The sequence below is a fragment of the Corticium candelabrum genome, chromosome 7 (assembly GCF_963422355.1).
Source record: "Corticium candelabrum chromosome 7, ooCorCand1.1, whole genome shotgun sequence".
Classification (NCBI taxonomy): domain Eukaryota; kingdom Metazoa; phylum Porifera; class Homoscleromorpha; order Homosclerophorida; family Plakinidae; genus Corticium; species Corticium candelabrum.
This window is the reverse complement of record NC_085091.1, coordinates 7398832-7425639: the sequence shown is the minus strand read 5'-3', so window position 1 is coordinate 7425639 and position 26808 is coordinate 7398832. Positions and strand designations below refer to the sequence as shown.

The window sequence follows — 26808 nt, the reverse complement described above, 5'->3', positions numbered from 1 at the left end:
AAGGGAGGCTATTCAGTATACAAATGCGTTGGAAGACCTTTTTGTTACTCTGTCTTTGTTCCCAGTGAAGGGGTAGCATGTATGTTTAGATGGAAGCAATACAGCAGGAGGAGGGTGTGTGTGCATAAGTGTGTGTTGTGCTGTAGCTCAATTGGTTGGAGAGTCATCGTATAGAGTGAATACATCCGTGACTTTGCAGGGTCACAAGTTCAAGTCACAGTAATTACGAGCTATGGCATATAGAAAATTACACACAATGGCCTCTTTTGACTCAAGAGAATGATTACCTGGTCATTGACTTTGGGTTAAGATCGCTGACTTGGCAGTAACATCATGCAGACGGGTATTTAGCTTAGTGTCCAGCCTCATAGCTGCGCCACAGTCAGTGTCATGGATGACTCTCGCCAGCTCTTTGAATTGTCAGTACTGGCCCTAAACCTCCACGTAGTGCTCGGAGGCTCTGTCTCTAGAGGCAATGAGATCTATCTTAATAACTGACCTTAAGGCTGACTTTGATGGGAACGGCTTCTAACGTTTGTCGGTGTGTGTGTGTGTGTGTGTGTGTGTGTGTGTGTGTGTTTGTTTGTGTTTGTAATTTACTAATTAATTGTGTTGTATATTTAGGACAAGACCCCATCACCATCGTCGTTGTCTGGCAACTGTAAGTAAAAAGAGTAACTTTTATTAATACAGCTTGCTGAGTAGTCGTGTTTGTAACTTACTAACACTAAACATATCACAGGCTTGTAGGCTGCTTTATGAATGGGAGGGTCCAACTTAGGCTCACAAGCCAAGCCTGCAGTCTTTATCAACATATCAACTTCTCTGCCGGTACTTACATGTATGGAACAAGACATAAAATCTAGTCGAAGCTGTTTGTGCAGCTCAGGCAGCATTAAGCGCTATCACACATCTACTTTTAAGAGAATTTTTCACGCAGCACAAATACATGCCCATCTACACTTACTGTCATCTACACTTTGTTTCTCATTTTACTCAGTGTATACATTACTCTTTGTCACATTTTGCTGACCAATTTATTGGAGTTTCCATGAAGCCTTTTATCTGATGGTCTCGCAATTCCTCTATCCAACAGTCTGCATTGACTTGCACCAACTGTCCTACCATCTACTCAACTTTCAACCACTTCATCGCACGGAGGTAACTCCAGTGAGGCAGCAATTAAAGCACAAGAGAATGCGATACAAGGCTATATAGAATATTACATGTATATGGAAGCTCATCTAGACATGTCAATTTCTACAAAACTGCATGAGCACAAAGAGTCGCAGGTTGACTTGAGATGAAATGGGTCTTGACTTGATCATCTTTAAATGTGGCATTGAGTTGAACCCACTCAATCTTCTAGTCTACAAGCCTACATCAGATAGTATAATATTTAAGTCGACTTTACAAGTCGTCTAGATATATGTTTTGATTAAACTTTTAATCAACGAATGACTGTTTTCCGGTTATTGGTTGCAGTATCATTGTTATTTATGGATAATATGTTATAGAGTATTTAGCTTGTTGCAATGTATTGTAGTATGATCTATTGAAATATACCATTTTATTCAGTAGTAGCAGTAGTAAATACCCTAGTTCGTCCCAAATACATTGCAATGCCATGACAAACCGTTCAGATCAGACTGGGCCTGCCCATGACATACTCTTTCAAGGAATAGATGGTTTGCTTATTCGGAAGATACTACTTCGTTGTTTGGAACAGCTGGTCCATCAGGAATGGACGCTGCTATGTTGAAGCGTCTTTGCAACAGTTTCAATGGCTCTTCCAATATTTTGTTTGATGCTCTTGCTTCATTTGCAAGGCATTTAGCATCTGGATGTGTCGATCCAAAGGAAATTGCTCCCTTTTTTGCTTGTCGTTTAAGATCACTGAACAAGAATCCAGGTGTCCAACCCATTGGTGTCTGTAAAATCATTTGCAGAGTTATTGCAAAGGCCATCTTGTCAGTAGTAGGAGGTGATATTCAGTCAGTAACAGGTGCGATACAACTTTTATGCTTGACAACTAGGAGGTTGTGAAGCAGCCGTGCATGCAATGCAGATAATTGATGACGATGATGATGCCGATACCGTTCTTTTGGTTGACACTACAAACGCTTTGTACAGCCTAAACATACAAGCAGCCTTTCATAACATCTCTAGTTCCTGCCCTACAATTCACACCCTGCTTGTCAATTGCTACTGACAACCATCTTTGCTCTTTGTTGGAGGTGAAGCAATTTTTATCTCAAGAAGGAACTACTCAGGGAGCTTTCTTAGCGATGGCCATGTATGCTCTGGCCACTGTGCCACTCATAAAAAATATAAACAGATGGTAGTCGACAAGTCTGGTATGCTGATGATGCTGCAATTGGAGGAAATATAACTCTGAATGGTAGAAGCAATTACAGGAATTGTGTCCAAATTCGGTTACTTTCCTAATGGCAAAAAGTTCTGGTTGCTTGCTAAACCTCATTTTGAAGACGAGGCTTGTGAGAGTTTAGAACACAAACGTCAGCATCACAACCACTTGTCGATATTATCTGGGAGCACCACTGGAATCCGTCAAAGCTTTCAACAAACAAAAGTTAATTATGGGATTGACCAGATTGAAATCCTTGCGTTAATAGCCAAGTCTCAGCCACATGTTAACTGTGCACTAATCTATGGACTTCAAGGAAAAATAGACTTATGCTCTCAGGTCAAGCCAATTCATCTCTGAGACATTGATGGCTCTTTCTGCCCAGCTTGGCTGTCTTGGAATACCAAAGCCTACATCAATGGCGACAGAGTTTTCATATTTTGAAAAGATAACTGCTCCACTTGTTAGGCGCAATCTTTGGCAGCAGTTTGACCTATTTGATGTCAGTCACCAACGAAATTTCATAAAGACGAACATTCAAAGATTGAAACAACATGCAACCAAAGCAAAATCTGATATACATGTACTGCTGAATGATTTACCTTCAAATCTGTAAAGATCCATTGAACTTCCTCAAGAAACAGTTGCATCTAGTTTGTTGACTGTACTTCCTATAGTTGAACATGGGTTCTTCCTCAATAAATCTGCTTTTCAAGATGCAATTCATCTCAGATATGGATGGCGTCTTCAACATCTAAGTGAGCTTTGTCCTTGTGCTGCTTTCTTTACTGTTGATCATGTTCTGAATTGCCATAAAAGTGGATTCATATCACTACGACACAATGAAGTTCGAGACTTCTTTGGACAATTATTGGATGAAGTCTGCTATGATGTCTTGACTGAGCCCATTTTACAACCTTTGACCTGAGAAACTCTGTCTGTTTGTTTCTTTATCAAAGAAGACGAGGCACGATGAGACATAGTAGTCGGTGGAGTATAAGGTGGATGGTTTGAAAAACTTTCTTTGATGTTTGTGTATTCAACCCAAACTCTCCAACATACCAATCATTGTCACTAGAATCTTGCTATATATATGATATAGATCTTGACACTATAAACATCAAACTGATAAGACAACGTATGCAATATTTAAGGCATTCGGCTCGAATGCCCAACTATTGAATTCTCAAGGTTTGTTTCTTTGGGTGGTTATCAGAAAAACCTCTACAGGTTGGTCCTAAGAAAGGCTAGAAAGACATAATTAGAGAGAACTAAATAATCTGAACATTCAAGAAAGCTGTTGGTATGACTTAGCAAATAATTCAAGATTTGCATGGAGAGACCATTACCATGATTGTTTGGAGTCTAGTCAAGTGTCATCTGTCAAAGTTGATTTACAAACTGTTGTCTGCCCTGAATGCCACAGACGTTTCAGCGGCATTAGTGACTTGAAGAAACACAAATGCATTGCTGAAAGAGAGTAACCTATACATCAACAAAAAGGAGCGATTGAATACCAGACATGTAAGAAGTACTTTGGAAGAAAAGGAGGCTATGCAATACACAAATGCATCAATATGCATGGGAAAACTTTCTTATGACTTTGTCTTTGTCCCCGCTGAAGTGGTAGTGTGTGTGTGTGTGTGTGTGTGTGTGTGTGTGTGTGTGAGAGAGAGAGAGAGTGTTTGTAGTGTGTGGTGCGATAGCTCAGTTGGTGAGAGAGTCATTTTACGGATTAATTACATCCGGGACCTTTAAGAGTTGCAAGTTCAAGTCACAGTGATTTGGAGCTATGGTATAATTTCCTAATCAAAACACTAACACACATATTCTTGTCTCGACTCAGGAGTGTAAACGAGTACCTGGTCATTGACTGTGGACCTAAGAGGCCATCAGCTGTGGCGTAACATCAGCCACTGGGGTCCTGATGAGGCTTCAGGTGCTGACACTACAGTTGGCTTTACAAGTCTGTGCTCCTGCGAGTGCCTGGCCTGGCTCCAGGAGTTTGCTTGTGCAGGCCCAGATTCCCCTGAGTAGCGCACAGGGCCTAGTTTAATAGCTGGAGGCGTGACCTCTGAGGGGCAGCTCTTGATGTTTAGGTTATTCAGGTTTAGGTGTGTGTAATAGATAATAAGATTATTATTATTATTTGTGTGTGTATATGTTTGTAAAGAACTGGTTTTAGATAGCCAGACATTTACATCTCAACGTTTCAACCATGTGACTCTCAATGCAAGTCGTTCATCTGCACAACAATATTATTTTACATCTGCAACGCTTGTAATTGCAAGATCCTTCAGAAGATCTCAAGACATAGCATGTCACAAGTGTAATGCAATACCAATTAACAGATTGAAATGACTCATTTGTTCAGACCTTTTTGTGACCTTAGTCTACAGACAACAGGCTTGATCGTTCAGATGGCCGACTTATAGGTCCAGGTCTGTGTGTGTGTGTGTGTGTGTGTGTGTGTGTGTGTGTGTGTGTGTGTGTGTGTGTGTGTGTGTGTGTGTCTGTGCGCATGCGCACGCTCGCTCAAGTGTGTGTTTTTACAGCTTTAGATAACTGTAATCATTAAGAATAGACAATTGGAGTTTATTATTGCAAGCATGTGTTCTACTATCCTACTATTCAATGATTATTTTATAGTTTAATTTAATAATCTGCTGATCATACGTAATGATATTGTTGTAACTTCAGCTCCTTCTGTTGTTGACCGTTTGGGTCCTGAAGGAAAAGCTCATTTTGATCAAGCTTGCAAAAAAGGCAAAGTGCCAGGCAACACGGTGTTCATTGACTGTATGGGGGAAGAAGATGCCGGAAAGTCTTGCCTCGAAGCTTCAATGACAGACAAACCATTTGTTGAAGGTCAGGAGAGCACGGAGGGAGTAAAGGTGAAGACGATGATCTCACAAGCAGTTGGACACGGCACCGACTGGAAGGAAGTGAAAAGTGAAGAGGAGAGACAAGCACATCTCAGCAAGCTGTTTGCAAGAGAATTTGTTGTTCATGACAAGGAGCAGAGCCCACAAGCAAGCGGTTTGAAGTCAATGGATGCCGAAGCTGAGAGTCATCCAGTAGGATACGAGGATTTCAAACTTGCTAAAGAAATTGATCGAAATGTAGGTGTGGCCATTAATGTCATGGAGAAGAATAAGGAGGAGATGCGCAAATGTCAAGAAATGATCAATGTGACAATGATGGACAGAGGAGGTCAAGATCAATTCCTCTCCACACATGCTGCACTCATGGCTGATAATGAGTATCAATGTACAGCTTGTTTTGTGGTTATCGATGGTTCCAAGCCACTAGATGAGAAGGTGACCACATCCAAGTTTCGTCTTGCAGATGGAACTATTATCGAGAAACCACGAGATGTTGCTAGCACAAGAGCCGACGTCATACGCCACTGCTTCACTGCCCTCTCTGCTGCCTTTCCTGCTGGCAGAAGGCACAATAAATTTTTTGGCAAGGGGCGTGTCAAAAGGGCTCCAGCAACGTTCATGTTTGCTTCTAGAAAAGATAAAGCAAAGAGTAAAAGTTTTATGGCAAGACAGGAGCAAATAGTCAAAGAAATCATCGCTGAAGAGAATTTTGGCGATCACGTTGTGCCCTTTAGTGATGATCAGGTGCTGTTCCATGTTGACAACACAAAGTCAGGAACAGGCAATCCTGATCCAACGATTGTCCTCATCAAGAAAATGATTGTCGAAATGGCTCGTAAATACTGGGACGAAGAAGAGAAGATTCCATTGCCATGGGCCATGCTAGATAAGGGTCTGGGTCTGCTGAGAATGAGAAAGCACAAAGTTCTTGTTCTACAGGACGTCTGCCAATTAGCTGCCAGGGTGTGTGATATCTCAGCAGATGAGGAATGCAGACAAGCACTGCGATATCTTTGCAGCCACGGAAGCATTGCATTCTATCACAATGTTGTCGGGCTCAATAAGAAGGTGCTTCCCAACATTCAGTGGGTTGCCGATGTGTTGGCCATCTTTGTCACAGTTCTGGATCGCTCAAGAATTCCTCTTGAGTTGTGGAATGATCTCAAGAAGCTTCATCAAGAAGGGATCATGTCATGGAATCTTGCCAAGAATCTGATGGAGAAGGCAGGAGTAGGAGAAGCAAACTACGCTGTGATCCTTATTCTTCTGCAGCTGTTTAATATCATTTCAGGGGCATACTTGGCCGCTCGTTCGATTGCTCCAGATGTCGAAGTCCGACAAGGTCAGAACTTTTTTGTTCCCTCTATGGTCACCGAAGAAGTCATCAAGACCCCTTTTGTCTACCAATCAGCATTTTGCTCTTCTACATCTCCTCCATCTTTGTTCTTTATTCCCAGAGGTTTCAATGCTTTTCTCAAGCCTCTATTTTACCGTCTTGTGACCCGCATGGTCAGCAAGTACCCAAAAAGCCCACAGCTCAGTAGAAACCAGGTGATACTTCATCTTCACAAGGATGTCGATCTGGAGTTGGTCTACACTATGAAGGCTGTCATTGGTACCGTCTACTGTCCATCGATTCGCAGAAAACTACCTGCAGATGAAGAGCTTTGTCCACTGTGTGATGGTGTTCGAGTGACTCTAATAGAACAACTCACACAAGCGAAGGCACGAGGAATGGATGGCTTTCAATTTGATGTCTGTGTTCATGGTGCTGTTGATGAAGCTCCACTAGAGTACGATTCAAACCAACTGGCTTCATTGGATGAATATCCAGAAGATGATATTCTGGTGGACAAAGATCATCAAAGCATCGATCCTCCTGCTAAACTTGATTTGTGGTTTGATAACACGTCTACTAGTCATACTGTTGAAGGTACCACATACAGTGGTACAATCAATTTACAATTGTCTTACTTGGTATTTGTCTTTCACAGTTGCTGCTGACAGTGTTTATAATCCAGATGTGATTCTGTCTGCTGTATTACAGCAGGGTCATGATCGTTGGCTCTCTATTGGTTTGAAGTTGGGATTTACAATGAGCAAAGTCAATGAGAATATAGATGTGTTCTCTCTTGGTGCTGACAAGTTGAAGGCTTTGTTTGAAGCTAAAGCACAAGAAGTAGGACGAGATGAAGCAGCCAAGCAACTTCTAGCAGCATGTCATTGTATTCCGCAGCCAATCATTATGGCTGTAAAGGATCAACTTGCAGGTGAGCACCTATGTTGTAATAATTAGGTTTTTATGAAGTGAGTTTGTAGTGTTTGTATTGTATATACTGTGCTACAGTGTAGTATTGTAATGAAAATTGAATAAGACTTTGATCAAAATAAATACCGTATTTCCTTGACAATTATTTTTAGGTAATTTTTAGTCATGGAATTAATGGAAAGAGGGAGTCATCCGATAGTGGAATTATTTTAGAGATATTGATAGTCTTGTTTTATGACAGCTTTAAGTGACTAAATTGATCATGACATGTTGCTTTGTAAAATCAATAGCAGCAAGTCAAGTTTTTTAATTGTGCTCTTTGTATTAACTCTTACCAATGCCTGAACCTGAACAGTCTTCTGGTTTCATAGATCTACCACACACATAGAAAACTTATAATAATAATCATTGTATGATCTTCACAAAATATCTAGTTAGTATCTATGTACGAATGTATTTCTTTTCAGGTGATGCAGCAACTGCAGCATGTCAGCTGAAGCCTGATGCTGTGGGAATGAATTTGGAACAGGTAGCTGAATGCAAATTGAGTAGTAGCCACCTCGTCGCTGTTGCTCGGGAGGTTGCTAGTTACTGGACGGAATTTGCTGCTTATCTTGATCCAGACAAGTTCACTTTACCCAACATCAGTATTATACAACAGGAATACCAAAGACTGTTTGACCAGGCACGGAAAATGCTGGAAGATTGGGTCAGTGGTCTGGACCAACGAGCTAGAGGTCGCTTGATTGTGAAAACATTTCTGGCCATGGAAAAGAAAGCTGAAGCAAATTCTATATTCGGTACAGAGCTGGTAGAGTACATTGAAGAACACAATGAATGAAGTTTTAGTTTGCAGACATTAGTTAAATTGACATTTTATTTGTAGCTTGTAACCACAGAAACCAAGTTATCTACATGTATGGTTTGATGTCAATAGTAAGTATAAAGATATCCAACGTGTTATATACAGATACGAAAACACATCAGATATTGAGAATGTGTTCTGATGGTTTATAATGTGTTCTATGATTGTTTACTGCACTTGCACGATGTACATTGCATTTTAGTAAAGAGACAATCGCTGAAATTACTGTACACAAGTAACTTTATCATATCCATTATAACATACATTCATGTTGCACTCACAATAGATTTCTACTGTATTACAGACATGCATTATTCTACCCATTATCTGCCTAAAACCGAATGTTGAAAGTCACTCTTCAATTAATTAACAAACTGATATGATCAAGTCAAACTCTTTGTTGAGTGTAGCAACCTGATGTTAATGAAGTCATGGCAACAGTGTTGTTTATTTGTTGGAGGATTTATTGATCATTTAGTAAATGTACGTCTAGAGTATTTTGTTGTCACAATTTTTATGAGAACAGGTAGGGAGCAGTAAACTAAAACGACCTCAATTGACTAGCTAGCAAACAGATAGACTGTCATGTTACTGTTGACAACTAATTGAGTGTCTACTTACAGCAGTGGCGTAGGAAGCGTAGCGGCATGGCCGCCCCACTTTTCAAAAAGTGGCTTTCCGCCAGCTGCTCATTGCCTGTAACTTCCGTTGTTAGTTGTGCCGATTAAGTACAAGTAATATATTTCAGCATAAAATGCGAGCAAACTTAACGTGCGCTAGATTGCTCGCTGTACTGTACAGCGCACAGGCACGTCCGTTATATGCACGTGATCACCGTTATATCCACGTGGACAACCCGGACACGTGTCGATGTCGAGCGGCAACGCATGCGCACTCACTCCTGTTTTAGTAGGCGCGGTTTCTTTGGGCTACAGTGAAAGGGTCAACTGGATAAGTGATAAGTAGGGCTGCAGGGCCTTAGGAGCTGCGGGTCGGTGCGACCAGAGGCTGCATGTGTGTACAACTAGGACCACACCTCCGCATGGTAGCGCACGCTAAGTGACCACGCCTTCTAACGCGCATTAGGCCTCACCACTTTTTAATTGCTTTCTACGCCACTGTACAGCAACATGTCTTTCCAAGTAGAAAACTCATTAACTACAGAGTATGTAGAATTTATTCTCAATCTACTTGTATGACACGCTAGAGATTGTTTATGCTTTCGAATTCACCATCTAATCAAACTAACTGAAATTTTCAAATGTCAGTAACACCAATTCACATTTACTGCCATTACATAACAATTCCAACAATTAATATTCAATCATTTGTTGATATCCCACGTAAAGCAATATTCAGTAAAGACTGGATGAAGTATATGGTATGGATATAGACTAGCATAATTATTGAGGCATGCACTGACTCAGGCCGTGTCGACAGCAACGATCAGAGGCCAGATGGTCAAATTACTAGTCTATATCGATCAGAGGCTAGTGGGACGTTAGAAATATTGATACAAAACTTTGTTGGGAATGCGTTACATGTACAATGGTGTGATATTTAATTAATCACGTGACTCACGTGATTCGGACGAATAGAAAGAGGTTGGCGCATGCGTACAATCACTCGTTCGAATTTGGGGCCCCCTAACTCGATCGGAGTTGCAATCTGTAATTGCGTGGTATAGATCGTTTGTTAGTAAGTTAAATTGAGTAGTAATGTAATAGTTATGGTGATGAAGTGTAAGTTTGTTGTGTGAGAGTGTCGTGTTGAGTGATTTCTCGTTTGTGAGTGAAATTGTAAAGATTTGTTGTGATTGATGTGTTGATGTGATGGTAGGATGAGTGAGACACACATCACACATGGATGAGAGACTTCATTCAGCAGTTTTGGGCAACAAAGTTGATGAGGTGGAAGCTCAGTTGAATGCAGGAGCGTCAGCTAATGCGTGTGATAGTATTGTATGTTATTGACTGAGCGACTCGTTTTATTGTTTGTTGATAACAACTCACTCTATTGTAGGGATGGCCTGTACTTGTTACAGCTTGTTCTAAAGGCTACATTTCCATTGCACAATTTCTCTTACAGAAAGGAGCAAATGTTAACAAAGCAAATTCTTATGTAAGTGTTGAGAGAATGAATGAATGAATGAATGAATGGATGAATGGATGAATGAATGAATGAATGAATGGATGAATGGATGGATGGATGAATAGAATGATATTTCAATGATGTAATGAGATTTGTGATAGGACGGATATTACATTAAATACAAATAATAAAACACAATTATTGTTATTACAGGGTGTGACTGCTTTAATGTCTGCAGCATTTTATGGTTATGATTCACTAATTGTTATGTTATTATCATCCAATGCTGATGGTAATCTGAAGGATGAGGTGAGTGTTTGTATTTGTTGTTGTTGTATGTGTTGATGTGATGTATGAGATGTTATGTACTACTAATAAATGTATTAATATTGAATATTATTATAATTTTATTTAATTAATAGAAAGTGGAGAAATACAAACAATTTATAGAAATTTGTTTTATATTTATTGGTTGGTTTTAAATAAATTATTATTTATATGTATGTATGTATGTTTGTTTGTCCTTTTGTTTGTCTGTAGTTTTTCTGTCTGTCGGTTTGTTTGTGTTTTTGTCTGTCTGTTGTAGATCGTTTATTGTAAACATCAAAGCTAATACAGTAAACGTTATATCACTATAACAAATTAGTAACTAAAAGTTCAAGATAAATGACCATAGTGATGGATTTTTGTCTGTCTGTCATTGTGTCTGTTTGTGTGTCTGTCTGTTTGTCTGTCTGTCTTTTTGTCTGTCTGTTGGTAGGTGTGTATGTATGTCATTGTGTCTGTCTCTCTGTCTGTCAGTGTTTTCTGCCTGTCCATCAGTCATTGTGTCTATGCGTCTGGCTGTCAGTGTTTTTGTCTGTCAGTGTGTCTGTCCATCTGTCTGTCAGTGTGTCTGTCCATTTGTCTGTCAGTGTATCTGTCCATCTGTCTGTCAGTGTGTCTGTCTTTGTATCAGTGTGTCTGCCTATTTGTCAGTGTGTCTGTCTGTCTGTTTGTCTGTCTGTCATTGTTTTTGTCCGTATGTCTGTCAGTGTGTCTGTCTGTCTGTCAGTGCGCCTGTCTCTCTGTCTGTTAGTATGTCTGTCTGTCTATCAATGTGTGTGTGTGTGTGTGTGTGTGTGTGTGTGTGTGTGTGTGTGTGTGTCTGTGTCTGTGTCTGTGTCTGTGTCTGTGTCTGTGTCTGTGTCTGTGTTTGTGTCTGTGTCTGTCAGTGTGTCTGTCTGTCTGTCTGTTAGTGGGTCTGTCTGTCTGTGTATCAGTGTGTCTGCCTGTTTGTCTCTCTCTCCGTCTGTCTGTCAGTGTTTTTGTCCCTTAGTGTGTCTGTCCATTTGTCTGTCAGTGTGTCATCCCGTCTGTCTGTCAGTGTGTCATCCCGTCTGTGTATCAGTGTGTCTGTCTGTCTGTCAGTGTGTCTGTGTTTCTGTGTATCAGTGTGTCTGCCTGTTTGTCTGTTTCTCCGTCTCTGTCTGTTTGTCTGTCACTGTGTTTATCTGTTGGTCTGTCTGTCTGTCATTGTGTCTGTCCGTCTGTCTGTCAGTGAGTTTGTCTGTTTGTTTGTCTGTTAGTGTGTCTGTCTGTTTGTCTGTCAGTGTGTCTGTCTGTTTGTGTGTATGTTTGTCTGTCTTTTTGTCAGTCTATCTGTCTCTTTGTCTGTCTGTCTGTCTGTTTGTCTGTCTGTCTGTCTGTCTCTTTGTTTGTCTGTCTGTTAGTGTGTCTGTCTGTCTGTTAGTGTGTCTGTCTGTCTGTCTGTTAGTGTGTCTGTCTGTCTGTCTGTTTGTCTGTCTGTCTGTTTGTCTCTCAGTGTGTCTGTCCGTCAGTTAGTCAGTGTGTTTGTCTGTTTGTCTGTATTTATGTCTTTTTGTTTGTCAGTCTTTCTCTTAGTCTCGCTGTCTGTCTGTCTTTCTGTCAATACATTTATTTCTTACACAAGACGTTATGCTAAAAACAAATAAGTTCTGATTAACCTAAAATATTCTATACTGTCTGTCTGTTTGTCTGTTTGTGTGTGTGTCTGTCTGTCTGATTGATTTCTTATTATAATTTTCTGTTATTGTAGAATGGATGGACAGCATTGCATTATGCTGCTATGAACAATCACTCCAAAGTTGTTCGTATTCTGTTAGAGAATGGATGTGATATGAACATAAGGGACAATGTAAGACATGTTGATGTGAATGTGAATGATAATATTTGTATCTAGGATCCATGGCCCGTCCTTCGTACGGGCAAGATACTGCAATGCAAAGCTAGGTCCGTGGACACGTCACATGCAATCTTTGTTTTGAGGTCCCGGATGTGCTGAATGAATTCGAATTTTGCTCTTCACGCTTGTTTTGATAGAAATCGACACACTCCTCGTGTAGCGCTTGCTGCAGAAAACGTGTAGGTTGGATTTGGTACAAATGCAATCAGAATTTGGAGAGAAACGAAAGCGCTAGAAGAGTAAGTTTCGTCGGCAAGATATTCGATTGCTTGAAGCTTTGCGAAGGACGACGTTGCATACAATCTAGACAGGACTGGTGTGGGCGTGTGTTCGAATGAACGTGAATGTGTAGCGTTTGCGTTATCGAAAAATTTTACGCAGGGGTCGACCCCTCGAAAGGGGACTTGGTGCATAATTTTTTTTAATTTTTTTACGCAAACCTTCTCCTGTGCGTTCCGAGCGTGCATACCGATCTCAGTTGCGAACGGACAAAAGACATGGCTGCCAAACGTGAACACACACACACACACGCGCGCGCGCACGTGCACGCGCACGTGCACGCACACACACACCAGACATTTTGAGCTTTATATATTAGATCATTGTATTGTGAATTTTGGTGTGCATGGTGTTAGCACAGCTTTAGCTACTAGTCAGGGTTCTAGCCAGGCATGCTAAGGTGTAGTGGCCCGCTATGTCTTCACAACTGCCCTCTACGCTTTCCAGATGTCTACGTGTTCAGAACTGACTGCTACACCTCCAATACTGACTACACATGTAGGTACCATACACTACACCTGCATCTACGCTTCCAATAGAAATTAATTTATATCAACAAATTATTAAGAAATAATAAATAAATAATTTGCATACAATTAATTAGCCTCCAACTTACAGACTAGAAAGCGTGCGAACTCTAGTCTGGACCACAACACTACTAAAACGATTTGGGAAGTACTTATGAAAAGTGATGCTAAATGGTAGTCTAACAGCGTAGGATTGTTTTACCTAGATGAACATATCATTTGTAAATGCCATGAGATCTTGTACAAACGAAAAAGAGACGTCTGCAGTGTTTACGGTGATATGTTGGTAGACGGCATGAAAGCACGACTCTTTGATTCTTTGGCAGACCGCTAGCTACTCTAACTGCTCGACTAGCAAGACTACCACTCAACCAGTTGTCAAAGGTGATGGTCTAGCGACGCTGCTGTGCATGTCCTGTTACCGCAAGCTTGAAAAGATTGAAGAACTGAAACTAAAAGTAAAACTAAGATGTGTGCGTGCACCAGAGTCTTCATGACGGCTCTGGTGTGCACTTGGCCGCCCATGAGGAATTCACACGCGCCCAATCAGCGTTAGTACACTTAGTATAACCAATTATTGCTAAAGGAATCAGAATTTACAACCGACATTGCGGTTCTAAGATGCTGATTGACTTAGAAGGCTATTTCCGAAGTCATTTTAGTAACGTTCTGGTCCAGACTAGAGTTCACATGCTCTCTGTTCTAGAAGTGTGAGGCTAACAATTAATTTATTTCTGGAAATTAATTGTTTGTAAATTATTTATATTTTATTTATTTAATATTATTTATTAATAATGTATTTATATAACTAATTGTATGCGAGTCATTTATGCATTATTTATGAATTATTTATTGATATAAATTAATTATATGCAAATTATTTATTCATAACTATTTTTATTATTTTTATTGCAGCTACGTATGCTAAGGTACACATCTACGCGTACACTGCCTACTCATGTAGTAGGTAGTGTACACTACACTTGCACATGTGGAGTTATATCTTTAGCCTTGTATTAATTAATTATATTAATTATATAACTAATTAATTAATTAATTAGTCATATCTTTAGCCTTGTATTAATTAGTACAGTTTAATTAATTTAAGAATGTAATAGATACGTCACTATCAGTCTGCTGCTCAGTGTGATTTGTAGATGTTACTCTCCCAAACCATCAGTAATTATATTTTAGGAATTCTCACAGACACTACATGCCACGCCCACGTACCAGAATGATGTGTCACGCCCACACAGCTACTTCCAAAACTGCGGTCTATAACTCCTGTCTATAACCCTGCTAGTTTATAGAAAATTCTATTTATTTTGTTTGATCTACAGTCAATACTCCAGCAGGTGACAAGAAACATATAAGTATAAACTGGTGTATTATACATCTAATTTTATTATTATGTATTTTGATGTATTAATATGAGAAGATGTTAATCATACTTGGATATTGTGTGTATTTGACAGAGCGGACAAACAGCACTGCAATTTGCTGTCACACTGAATCGGAAAGATGCTGCAGATGCAATCAAGACATTCACTGTAAATTGTGTGTGTGTGTGTGTGTGTGTGTGTGTGTGTGTGTGTGTGTGTGTGTGTGTGTGTGTGTGTGTGCTGTAGCTCAATTGGTTAGAGAGTGTATTTGGAGAATGAAAACATTCGTCACCTTGCAGGCTTTCAGGTTCAAGTCACGGTTATGGGAAGCTAGTTCATAATTTTCTTAAGCAAGAAACGTACACACAATTGCTTGTCTCTACTCTGGAGTATAAATGAGTACCAGGTCATTGACTGGGGTGGACATGACTGCTGGCTTGGCAGTAACATCATGCAGCAGACGGGTAGTTGTGGGCCTTGGTGTCCGGTGCCAAAGCTGCGTCATAGTCAGTGTCCCTGGATGACTCTGGCCAAGCTCGAGGTGGATTGTAGCGGTGGCCGTAAGCCTCCACGTAGCGCATGAAGGCCCTGTCTCTAGAGGCAGGGGACCTACCTCCACAACTGACCTTAAGGTTGACGTCATTCACGAATGACGTGGAAGGCTTGACATTTGTCAATTGTGTGTGTGTGTGTGTGTGTGTGTGTGTGTGTGTGTGTGTGTGTGTGTGTGTGTGTGTGTGTGTGTGTGTGTGTGTGTGTGTGTGTGTGTGTGTGTGTGTGTGGTGCGATAACTCAGTTGGTTTGAGAATCATCTTATGGAGTGTGTACATCCGGGACCATGAAGGGTTGCAAGTTCAAGTCACAGTGATTGCAAACTATAGCTTAATATCCTTAAGCAGAAAACTAACATACATTTGCTTTTCTCGACTTAGGAGTATAAATTTGTACCTGGTCATTGACTGGGGTCGTAAGAGGCCATCGGCTGTGTCGTGACGTCAGCCACTGGGGTCCTGGTGAGACTCTGTGTGCTTACACCACAGTTAGCTCATAAGTCTGTGCTCCTGCCAGTGCCTTGTCTGGCTCCAAGAGTTTGCTAGCGCAGACCCAGTGATCCGTGAGTAGCGCACAGGGCCAACTTAGCAGCTTGGGGTGTGACCTCTGAGAGGCAGCTCCTAACATTTAAGGGGTGTGTGTATGTGTGTGTGTGTGTTGTGTGTGTGTGTGTGTGTGTGTGTGTGTGTGTGTGTGTGTGTGTGTGTGTGTGTGTGTGTGTGTGTGTGTGTGTGTGTGTGTGTGTGTTGATATGTTTACCTGTGTGTATATTTATTTTAATGTTATCCTGTTTGTGCAGGTGAGTTCCCCAACTGCATCTTCAGCATTAGTTGTACCTAACAGCAGTAAGTCATAATGCAAGCAATGATATAGAGTTTACAGTGTCCTCCCACTAGAGCTTGACACGCAGGCATTTTGTTGCTTAATTACTTTGTGTTAATGCAGCTCTTCTAAGCATATTGTGTCAGCTGCATGGGCTGCACCAAATCCTAGTACACTACTATAGTGTTCCTCACTTGTGTAATAATTTGAATGTGATAGCCAATTATCTGAGTGTGACAAGCAGATATATATTTGATTGACTTATGCAAACACTTGTATACAAGCTGTATGAGTACCTGAATACATCTAATGTGTTGTATGTAGATAATCATTACAGTAAACATTGAGATGATAGACTGTAATAGAGATCTAAATACATATACCGTACAAGAAGTCTGTATTCTCTCGTGTCTTCAGTTTGTGAAGAAGAGAATTAAAATCTACTTTCAGTGTTCAGTTCTACACTTTGTGTAGCCAGTGCATGGTGCAGCTATAGTAACAACATTTCACTCGGCATTGATGATGAGGAGCTATGACTGACAAAGTGCAATTTAGCGGTCATTCATTCATTGGTAATTGATCGATCAACTGGTGTTCATAACTGACCACAATTTTTCTTTGATTGGACATACCTACATGACTGTTCAAGGCATAATAATAGTTATTGCATGGATGGTATTGGTAGGGTATCAATGAGCAACCCAAAAGTCCATACAACTGATGGAAGCAGGCAAGATGTGGAGTTGATGATCTCCAGATGTGTGAATTCAAAATGACGTTTTAGAGCAAATATCATATTTATTACCCCAAACACCATTTATTGCATGAGCTGCAGTCGAATGGATAAACTGTGGGAGGGCCACATGTTGGTAACTAAATTGTTTGTTGAACAACAACATTCTCTTGATTAGCTTTCTCATTTCTTGATCAGTTTATGTTATTTACTTTACAGACGTTGCTTTAACTAAAATTTAATAAAATTTAGTTACAATGAATTGTAATCACCATGACAACCACCTGACGTCATCATGATCAATAACAATGCAACAAACCAAATTTTATGTTTATATTTTGATAGGAAATATATAAAGTAGTGAATATGATGCAACAAATAAAGAAATGAAATTTAATGTTGATGCTGATGATTACAAGAAGAGATTGTGAAATCAAATAAGAATGAATGCTCAAAACTTTAAATTTAAGGTCAACCTCTTACTAGAGCATGATGTCTGACCAAAATTTTTTCTTTATATTCCACTCTTGACTCATGTCACTAATTGTGAATAATTATTAAGTTTTGATAATCATAATGAAATGCAGTGATTTATAAAATATAGTTATTTGAATTGTTGTGAATTGTTGTTTCAATCAAGAATATTTATTATACATGTCAGAGTTAGTTAGGTGTGTGTGTGTGTGTGTGTGTGTGTGTGTGTGTGTGTGTGTGTGTGTGTTTGAGATTTTGTTTGTGTTTGAGTGATGTCTGCAGCTCAATTAGTATGAGGAGAATGGAAACATCCGGGACCTCTGCGTTATTAGTTAAGTACAGGAAGAGCTCGGAACTAGTTTTTTGATGCAAGGACCTCGTACATAATTTCCTCTCTAGACTCAGGAGTATATATAAGTACCTGGTCATTTCCTGGGGATGAGAACATCTTGCAGCAGATGGGTACATGAGGGCCTTGGTGTCCAGTCCCAGAATTGTGCCATAGCCGATGTTCTTGGACGCTCTCTCCAAGTTCAATTCGGATTGTTGAAGCTCTTTTGGAGACTTCACATTGTGTACGGAAGCCTTGTCTCTGGAGGCCAAGGGGAACTGTCTTCATTGCCATGTCTCACATGGATGACACCTTTAGTAAAGGAAGGGAATAGTAACATTTTGTGTGTGTGTGTGTGTGTGTGTGTGTGTGTGTGTGTGCGTGTGCGTGTGTGCATGTGTGTGTGTGTGTGTGTGTGTGTGTGTGTGTGTGTGTGTGTGTGTGTGTGTGTGTGTGTGTGTGTGTCCACTGGCTTGGCAGAACATCAGGCAGTATATTTAGGTACGTGTATACTTGATGTCCAGTCCCACGTCTGCACCAAAGTTGGTGCCCTTCGATGCTCTGGCCACATATCAAGGGGTTCGTCAGCACGTCCTAATGCTCCGAGTGGGGCGGGGGGCCTACCTAGAAATAGGCAGGGTGCTATCTTTGGAACTTTCCGAAGGGTATATCCATTTCTTGTCCGTGTGTGTGTGTGTGTGTGTGTGTGTGTGTGTGTGTGTGTGTGTGTGTGTGTGTGTGTGGTGCTGTAGCTCAATTGGGTGGTGAGTGCATTTGGAGAATGGAAACATCCGGGTTGCAAGTCCAAGTGATGGCGAGCTATGGTGTAATTGGCAGCAACTTACACACAATTGCTTCTCTCGACTTAGGAGTATTAATACGTTTCTTGTCTTTGACTGAGGTAGACAAGACCGCTGATTTGGCAGTAACTTCATGCTACAGACGGGTACATTGAGCCTTTTTGTCTAGGCCCAGGGCGATGCCATTGTCTGTGCCCCTGGCCAAGCTCCAGGTGTATTGTAACGGTGGCCCTTAAGTTTCCACTTAGCGCATGGAGACCCTCTCTCTCTAGGCAAGGAGAGCTATCTCCGTAACTGACACTATGGCCGACTCGAACGAGATGGAGGGCTTAACATTTGTCAAGTGTGTGTGTGTGTGTGTGTGTGTGTGTGTGTGTGTGTGTGTGTCAATGTTTACTTTGTGTAGTCTGGTAAAATGTTAATTTTGTATTTACTATATTATTATCACATTTGATAAGTTTTAGTAATAAACAGAAATTTAATTAACAAAATAAAATTTATTTAATTTTACATTTTTACTTTTGGTGTTTGCAGGTCGTACAATCTCGACAGCAACACCATTAAATGTTCATCTTTCTACACCAGTGACACAAACAATGAGGGTCAGTTGATTACATTTGTATTGATGTTTGGTAGTTGATTTTTAAATATTGCGTGGGTGTGTCGTTTTGTGAGATTTGCTACAGTAACTGCCTAGAACATTTCTTGATGTATACATCAATAATAAGAATTGCTTTTGTTTTACACAGACCACTACACCTACACAACAACTGAGAAATGAAAGTTCAGAAAAGGATAGACAAATTGCTGAAATGAGAAGACAAATTACAGACCTACCGACATCATTGAGAGGTGAGAGACAGCAGAGAGAAAATTCAGTTAGTTGTGGGTAATATTAATTTGGTTATGTCAGTATGGATTCTCATTTGTCAAATAGTAAACAATTAAAACCAAAAATTCAGTGTCTTGTGTTTGCCACAGTCCAGACTTTGTCATTGCCATCAAATTGTGTGGCTGTACAAGAGAGTAAAACCAAAATTTCACTTTCGCTTTAGTTCATCAAGGCATGTCTGACCGGAGTGGAGAATATTAACCAGTTAAACAGCAACTACAGAAAACAACCAGACAGTTTATACTGTTCTGTAGAGTTTGAGACCTTTTTCACTCATTTATATCAAACATTTTAAAAGATTTCTTATGTGACTACAATGCTGACAACCTAGTGGTGGTGGTGGTGGCGGCAGCAGTGGCGGTGGTGGTGGTGGCGGGGCTGAGGCAGCAGCAGCAGCAGCAGTAGTGGTTGTTGTCATTCCTCTAGATAGATCGTGCTTGTCTAGAAGACGCCACCACACAGGATGGTCCCACTTTCATGCAGGCTGTGCGACTTGTTGTCTTTAGAGAGACTCCCCTGCAGCCTTGCAGTAAACTGAGGGGCCATGCGTTGGATTGAATGAGAGGACCTCCTAGCATCACATTCCTGTACCATTTTTCATTAAGAAACCAGAGCTGTTATGAAGGTAACAGTCTATCGCCACAATACAAGACTGATATGTCGACTCTATCTGTCATAACCCTCGACCGCCCTTGATGCACAGAGCGTACAGCTGGTCAGTGTCTGCCGCAGGATGGTGGACCTTGCATAGAGAGAAGTTGCCTGTTCCGTTGATTAAGCTGCTGCAGATTTGTGGTTCTCCAATGCATGACACCAAAGCTGTAAATGAGAACCGGCAGTGCAGATCCAATGATGGCCAGAACCTTTATTTATTATTTATTATTTATTATTTATTATTTATTATTGTGTGTCGCTATGCCCCTCCAACATGGGCAAGTGGGGTCTTTGTCCCCATCTGGGTGCCCACCCACACGGCAGGTGAGCCCAGCAGAGTACATGTTTCTGTGTAGTCCAGACGGCAATCAATGACTAGCCAATTCGATATAGATTGCAGGCATTACGGTGATCGCGAACATTGGGACAGCACACCTAGTGGATATCAATGACCACCAGGAATGCACTGAACGTCATCGTCAACGGACCGTTCGCCAGACCACAGAGACTCCCCAATGACTGAAACGAGTCATAGTCTCGTGGATAAACCTAGAGAAACATGAGAAAGAACGACAGACAAGTTTCATAATTTACTGTCGTCACTGGGGTTTGAACCCTCAAACCATGGAGTGGTAGCCATTGTCGCTAACCACTAAGCCACGGCGGTGACATTTAATATTTGTTTATTTTATTACTTCTTATTTTCTTATTTATTATTTGTTTTATAGTTTTTATTTTTTATTTTTTATTTATTATCTATTATTTATTTTTATTATTTATGTGTCGTGCTCAACCAGATCAGTCTGATTTGTAAAGTCTATCACAAGTACCGGAAGCAAACCCTGCTTCAGAAGTACTTAGACCATCACGGCTGTCTAGAAAGAAGACATGACTTTACGAAGGATCCGAGTAGATCTCAGAAGCACTGTTTTCTGTAAGTGCTGCAGGTTGTGATGACCTGGAATAATGTCCAGCCACCGTGCAATACCTGCGTGCACTGTGCCCAAAGCTCCCAAGACCACTGAAACCACCAGTGTTCGACAATGCCACATGCGGCTTATCTCCACTCGCAAGTCGCTGTACTTCGCCAACTTCTCAGCATGTTTCTTGCCGATCTTGCCATCAGCAGGACAGCTGATATCAATAAGAAGAGAAGTTTTTGTCTTCTTATTTTTTAGACAGATGTCTGGACGATTGGCTTTGATCTTCCTTGCAGTTGGGATGGTGGTATCTCACATCATAGTAATGTCATCCGTCTCCACAAGCTTATCAGGATGATCCTGGTACCATCTGCTCTCCACTGGAACCCCAAATGGTGACAAATATCCCAGTAAATGGAGGCCACCTGATTGTGTCGATCAGTGCAGTCCTTCGGTGCCAAAGCACTACAGCCTGCCACAATGTGGTCGACTGTTTCCAGGCCTACACTGCACATGTGGCAAGTAGGACTGACATCACGATGTAGAATTTTGCACTCATAGTACCGAGCCCGAAGAGCTTGGTCTTGAGCAGCAACCACCAGTCCCTCAGTTGCTGCAGGAAGATTCGCTCCCTTTAGCCATCCGTAGGTCTCTTTCATGTCCACAGGCGGTTGCTCAGTGAGACGGCGATACTGCCTGTGCATAGGCTTCCCGCTCCAGGACCGCACACGAAGAGAACTGCAACATGTATGGCAATGTCTCGCATATGTTTCAGGCTCTTGCTCGAAGCCACCTTCAACCCAGATGGATATATTCCTGTGTAAGCTCTGCGACTTGTCTTCCGAAGCAACACTCCTCCGCAGCTGTGCAGTAAAGCGACATACCGTGCGCTTGATCGAGTGTGAATATTATCCAGAGTCACACTCCCGTATCATTTGCATGAGAGGATCAGAACTGTCAGCAAGGTAACAGTTCAACCTCACAATACAAGATTGATATGTCGACTCAATCTGTTGTAACCCCCTACCCCCATCACTGCAAGGAGCGTACAGTCGGTCAATGTCTGCAGCAGGATTGTGGGCACTGTGCATAGAGAGGAGCTTTCTGGTCTGTTGATCGAGCTGCTGCAGGTCCATGCACCCCCAATGAATGACGCCAAAACTGTAAGTGAGAACCAGTAGTACAACAACTCGTCCAACTGATCAGAGTTTCTGTCATACAGCTTCAGATCATCCATGTAAAGTAGATGACTGATGAGCTGACGTTGGGCAGTCTCACCATGCCCAGTGGTCATCCGGTTGCCGTAAGCGGTTTTCTTCAGCTCCTTACTCAGAGGATTGAGAGCCATACAGAAGAGAAGTGGAGAAAGTGAGTCACTTGGGAAAATACCTTTCCTGATCTGCATAAGCCTTGTCTTGATCCTACTGTTCCTGCAAGAAAGCACCATTGATGTCCACCAACTCTTCATCACACGTGACAAGAACTTGCACAATACTGGACTGATCTTATTCATCTGAAGCAATTGGAGCAACTGTGTGGCATGCTGTCATAGGCTTTCTGGTAGTTTATCCAAGTCATGCTCAAGCTCTTGTGCCTCGTCTTACAGTCTTCGGTAAGCAGCTTGTTGATCAACAGCTGATCCTTTGCACCAAAGATCCCTGTAGACAATCCTTCTGCTCTGGAGCCATGAGGTTTCTCTGAACCGAATGCCCTGCAATCCTCTGCCTAATGACTGATGTGAGGGTCTTATAGAAGGCAGACAGACACGTGATAGGCCGGTAATTTTTGCCCTTGTCAGTCTTGTCATTCTTAGGAATCAAAGTAGTTATTCCTTGAGACAACCAGTCGGGTACAGAGTCTGGATTCTGAACTAGCAGGTTGTAGTTACGAGTCAGATCAGTGTGAAGACACGTGATACGCTTGACCAAGAAACCATAACCCTTGTCTGGTCCAGGAGACTTCCAGTTCCCCATCCTTTTGAGACACGATGTGACTTCATTGTCTGAGATAGGTAACCACTGCTGCTCATCTTTTCGGTGCATCTCGCCATCGGTTTGACGTCTCAGCCAGAAGGCAGACTCATTGTGATGTACCTCAGGTTCTAGGATATCACCTCAATACTCCTCGATCTCAGACTCGGATGGCGGGGAAGTGACCTGGATAGTCTGCTTACCCAACTCTCTGTAAAACAGTCCAGCATCTCGTTGAAACAAACCGTTCTGGCGAAGTCTCTTAGGATTGTTCTCTAGCGTCTTGGTCTGCTCGACCTTATTATTTATTATTTATTATTTATTATTTATTATTTATTATTTATTATTTATTATTATTTATTATTTTTTCTTTATTTACAGAACTTATTTGTTTGCAATTGTTAACGCGAAATCAATCACTTTCTTGGTTTTACATCATCATATCTTTTATAATGAAAGATCAAGGATGAAATTGCACAAATATGGGTTTATTATGTGTGACATCAAAGTCGTGTTATTGGTGGGAAATCAGATGGCAGCTAGAATTTTTTTGTTCACTCATTTGTTTATTTGTATTGTTTGTATATTTGATTTGTGTGTTTGTTTATCATGTGCGTATCAAGCAAGTGCATGTCAAGTTGAGGATTTACAAAGAGAGTTGGAGCAGCTCAGAGAAAGCAATCAAGCCATTCAAGCAGAGAAATCTGCTTTACAGCAGCAATTGGCTGATCAGGAGGCTGTGACTCGTACTGTCGCTGATGAGAATGAACGTCAAGTGGGAGAAGTAAGGAGATTGCTGCAGCTCATGCAGCAACGTGACGAAGACAACAAACAACTACAAACAGCAGTTGATGAGCAGAAACATTTAGCAGCACAGAAACAGAGAGAAGCAAACGAACTGCAGGAGGAAATCACAAGAATGGCAAGTCGGTTAGATGACAATGAGAGACAACTGCAACAAAAGGAGGAAGAATTGGATGGCAAGAGAAACACAATAGAGCAACAGGGAAGCACAATAGAAGAACAGAGAAGGCAACTGAATGTCTTGAGGCAGGAGGTGCAAGAGAAGCAGACGACTAATGAACGTCTGGCAAGAGCCTTACAGAGAAGTGAAAGTGCAGTGCAGGAGCTGCAACAACTTCAACATCAATACGACAGCGTTACACTGATCCGTGATGACAGTTTACACGTGACTGGATTAAAGTTGGGAGAAGGAGCTTATGGAGGTAACAGAAATTGGTGAATCGGTTCCTCTACTGTATGTGTATGTGTGTATTGATGGTGTATTGTAGAGGTTGGTGTTGGCATGTGGAGTGGTGTAGGAGTTGCTGTCAAGACATTTCATGAAGAACCGGTTAGAGTAGACGAACTCAACATTTCGTTCATTCGACGTGAAGTGTCGGTGTCCAGTCGTGTCCATCACCCCAATGTCGTATCCATCTGTGGAGCTATCATCGAGAATGAAGTTCCTCTTCGTATCGTCATGGAGCTTTTGGAAGGATCACTGAAAGATGTGATGAAAGCTGCTTTGAGAAGCAGATATCTGTCCACGAGGGAACAAGTGGATATAGCTGTGGGATGTCTGTGTGGTGTGATGTATCTCCACCAGCTGCAGCCTGCTCTTCTTCATGGAGACATTCGCTCTACCAACATTCTCATCGGCAAGACCATGGAAGCCAAAATCGGTGATCTGGGCTCTTGTCGCTTCTCTAACGAGTCACTTTCTGTCGGTCCTCTCAGTCCACAATACATTGCACCAGAACGAGTCGTGGAAGGTCGTGCAGTGACCCCACGCAACACAACACAAGCCGACGTGTACAGCTTGGGAGTCACGTTTGTCGAGTTATTCACAGGAGTAGGTGCAGAGGTGAAACGGCGTAAGAATCAGTTTCGAGCTGTTCCTTATGTTCCACTGCAGGACATTTGCTTTGCTATGGCAGAAGAGAATCCACGTGATCGCATTTCTGCAGCAGCAGCTCTCATGCAAGTGAATGCAGTGAAGCAGAATGACGAGTACACTTCGTGTCCTCCCAAAAGGATGGTGAAAGGCAAGAAACGCAATGAAGACAAAGTGACACTCGTAGAGATGCCGTGGATGTGATTTAGGAGCAGATAATTGTGATGTATTTGTTTGTCCGTTTGTCTCCATTTATCCAACTTTGCAGCTTGTTATAAATGCAATAGATGATGTTGCACGTGTGTAGTCTACTGTGCAATATGAGTTGACATTGAACTTTTTGATATTCTAGCAGTCGGTGTCATAGTTTTTAATTTACAGTTTCACTTTGTGCTGATGTGAACTGTACACATTCTCGTAGCCTTTTTAAATGCTGTTTATCACTTTTGTATGTCAATGCTACAGCTGAGTATGAGTCTTTTATAATACAACTTGCCAATCGAACTCAAACTCCACACATACACGTTTGTCAGTCTGTCTGTATGTATTCACTTTATACATTATGATGGATAATCAGTAAGTCATGTAGGACAACGTGTGAATAGAAAACTCTTGCTGTTTGCAATTGTTGGTCTGTTAGATGAGAATGTGTTGTAGACATGGTTGTCCGTCAGCATATACATTAATTAGTCAGTAGCAACAAGGTCAGTAGTCCATGGGCCAGTTCCCAAAAAGACGAAATTGCATTCCACCCACGTGAAGACACACATTTCTTTTTACGAAACGTTAGAGGAATCCATTTAAAGCATTTCTTTACTTGTCCTCCTTCGCCAATGTTGTCCGTTCGGTTACATTTGCCCATTTTTGGTTGTGACAGCGAGTACGCTCTGTACTCCGAGGGCAGACTCTGTTTTCTAGCATTTATAAGCATAACATTAAGTTGAAGAAGAAATATATGAGTATTTATGTACCATATGTTCGCCTTTATCTTCCAGTGTCCTCGAGTCAAGGCTGCTCTAGTGTGAACGCACCTTCGTTTTCCTTCTAACCTTTGTACACGGTATATTTGTACATACTCTAGTAGCATATCCTCACTGGATGTAGATAGAACAAACACGGACGTTTCTTGTTTCTACGAACGGACTATCACACAAAAGGATGTCTACAAGGAGGCGGACATTGGAAGAATAACAAGGATCTAGACTGATCTAACGCTACTAGGACTAAGGATCTAGGTGATGTAATGCTGCTCTATTTACACTAGGTGATACCGCAACGAATAGCTAGATAATGTGGCGTAGGCTGTATGCACTCTATTCTCGTTGTGTTATGTTCTGACCGTTTAAAGACCGCAGAGTGATCTTTATTATTGTATAATGTCGACGGTTAGAGAATTAGCCGATGACGAAATGATGGAATAGCATGCCGCAAAGGTGTTTCACCCAGACTGGAGCCAGTGTCTTTGCCATTGCACGGACGACACTGGAAACTTGACATCTTTTACCGATGTCAGTCGGAAGACCTTCCAAAAAGTAGCGGAGACACGACAAGATGACGTCTGGCGCCTTCTTATCGGACACCGGGAGTCTGGTCCCAAGGATACTACCATCGTGAGTGCTATGAGAAGTATACCCGACCTAGAAAAGCCAAGAAAGTAAATAAGGTAACACTCTCACTGCACTCGTATTTTGTTCGCATCGTGCAATGATTCACTCTACCCGATTCATAATACTAGTGTCAATGAGACGAGTCCACCGAATGTTCCAAGTTAGATCGCGGTCGTGATGTAGAATCAGAGACGGTAGAGTCTGCAACATTGAATCGAGTGACAAGAGCAACTGCCTCCTCGAGGAATCTGGTCACTGATTTTGCAATGTGTGTCGTATGCCAG

At 41.5% G+C, this 26808-nt stretch overlaps 2 protein-coding genes across 3 annotated transcripts; both read left to right on the top strand.

Moving 5' to 3' along the window:
• The first annotated feature begins 5401 nt into the window (after positions 1 to 5401).
• LOC134182683 (uncharacterized) lies at positions 5402 to 8483 on the top strand. The gene is made up of 3 exons (XM_062650112.1): positions 5402 to 7186; positions 7248 to 7523; positions 7990 to 8483. Exons 1-3 carry the CDS (start codon positions 5419 to 5421, stop codon positions 8361 to 8363), a joined length of 2418 nt encoding a protein of 805 aa, XP_062506096.1. The 5' UTR covers positions 5402 to 5418; the 3' UTR covers positions 8364 to 8483.
• A 1523-nt stretch (positions 8484 to 10006) lies between these two features.
• On the top strand, positions 10007 to 25563 carry LOC134182478 (uncharacterized). 2 transcript variants are annotated; one of them, XM_062649880.1, is made up of 11 exons: positions 10007 to 10085; positions 10227 to 10348; positions 10410 to 10508; positions 10692 to 10787; positions 12538 to 12636; positions 14966 to 15040; positions 16224 to 16269; positions 19119 to 19186; positions 19334 to 19436; positions 23644 to 24246; positions 24313 to 25561. In XM_062649880.1, exons 2-11 carry the CDS (start codon positions 10250 to 10252, stop codon positions 25119 to 25121), a joined length of 2097 nt encoding a protein of 698 aa, XP_062505864.1. In that variant the 5' UTR covers positions 10007 to 10085; positions 10227 to 10249; the 3' UTR covers positions 25122 to 25561. The 2 variants fall into 2 exon arrangements, with proteins under 2 accessions (XP_062505864.1, XP_062505865.1); XM_062649881.1 differs by having other exon boundaries at positions 10019 to 10348; positions 24313 to 24897; positions 24961 to 25563.
• The last annotated feature ends 1245 nt before the right edge of the window (positions 25564 to 26808 follow it).

Bases quoted from the DNA above. Each gene is read 5' to 3' on its own strand.
- LOC134182683 (XM_062650112.1), top strand. From the start codon at position 5,419: ATGGATGCCGAAGCTGAGAGTCATCCAGTAGGATACGAGGATTTCAAA. The intron at 7,187-7,247 runs GTACCACATACA...TGTCTTTCACAG, and splicing joins TACTAGTCATACTGTTGAAG to TTGCTGCTGACAGTGTTTAT. The intron at 7,524-7,989 runs GTGAGCACCTAT...ATTTCTTTTCAG, and splicing joins TGTAAAGGATCAACTTGCAG to GTGATGCAGCAACTGCAGCA.
- LOC134182478 (XM_062649880.1), top strand. From the start codon at position 10,250: ATGGATGAGAGACTTCATTCAGCAGTTTTGGGCAACAAAGTTGATGAG. The intron at 10,788-12,537 runs GTGAGTGTTTGT...CTGTTATTGTAG, and splicing joins ATGGTAATCTGAAGGATGAG to AATGGATGGACAGCATTGCA. The intron at 19,437-23,643 runs GTGAGAGACAGC...GTGCGTATCAAG, and splicing joins CCTACCGACATCATTGAGAG to CAAGTGCATGTCAAGTTGAG.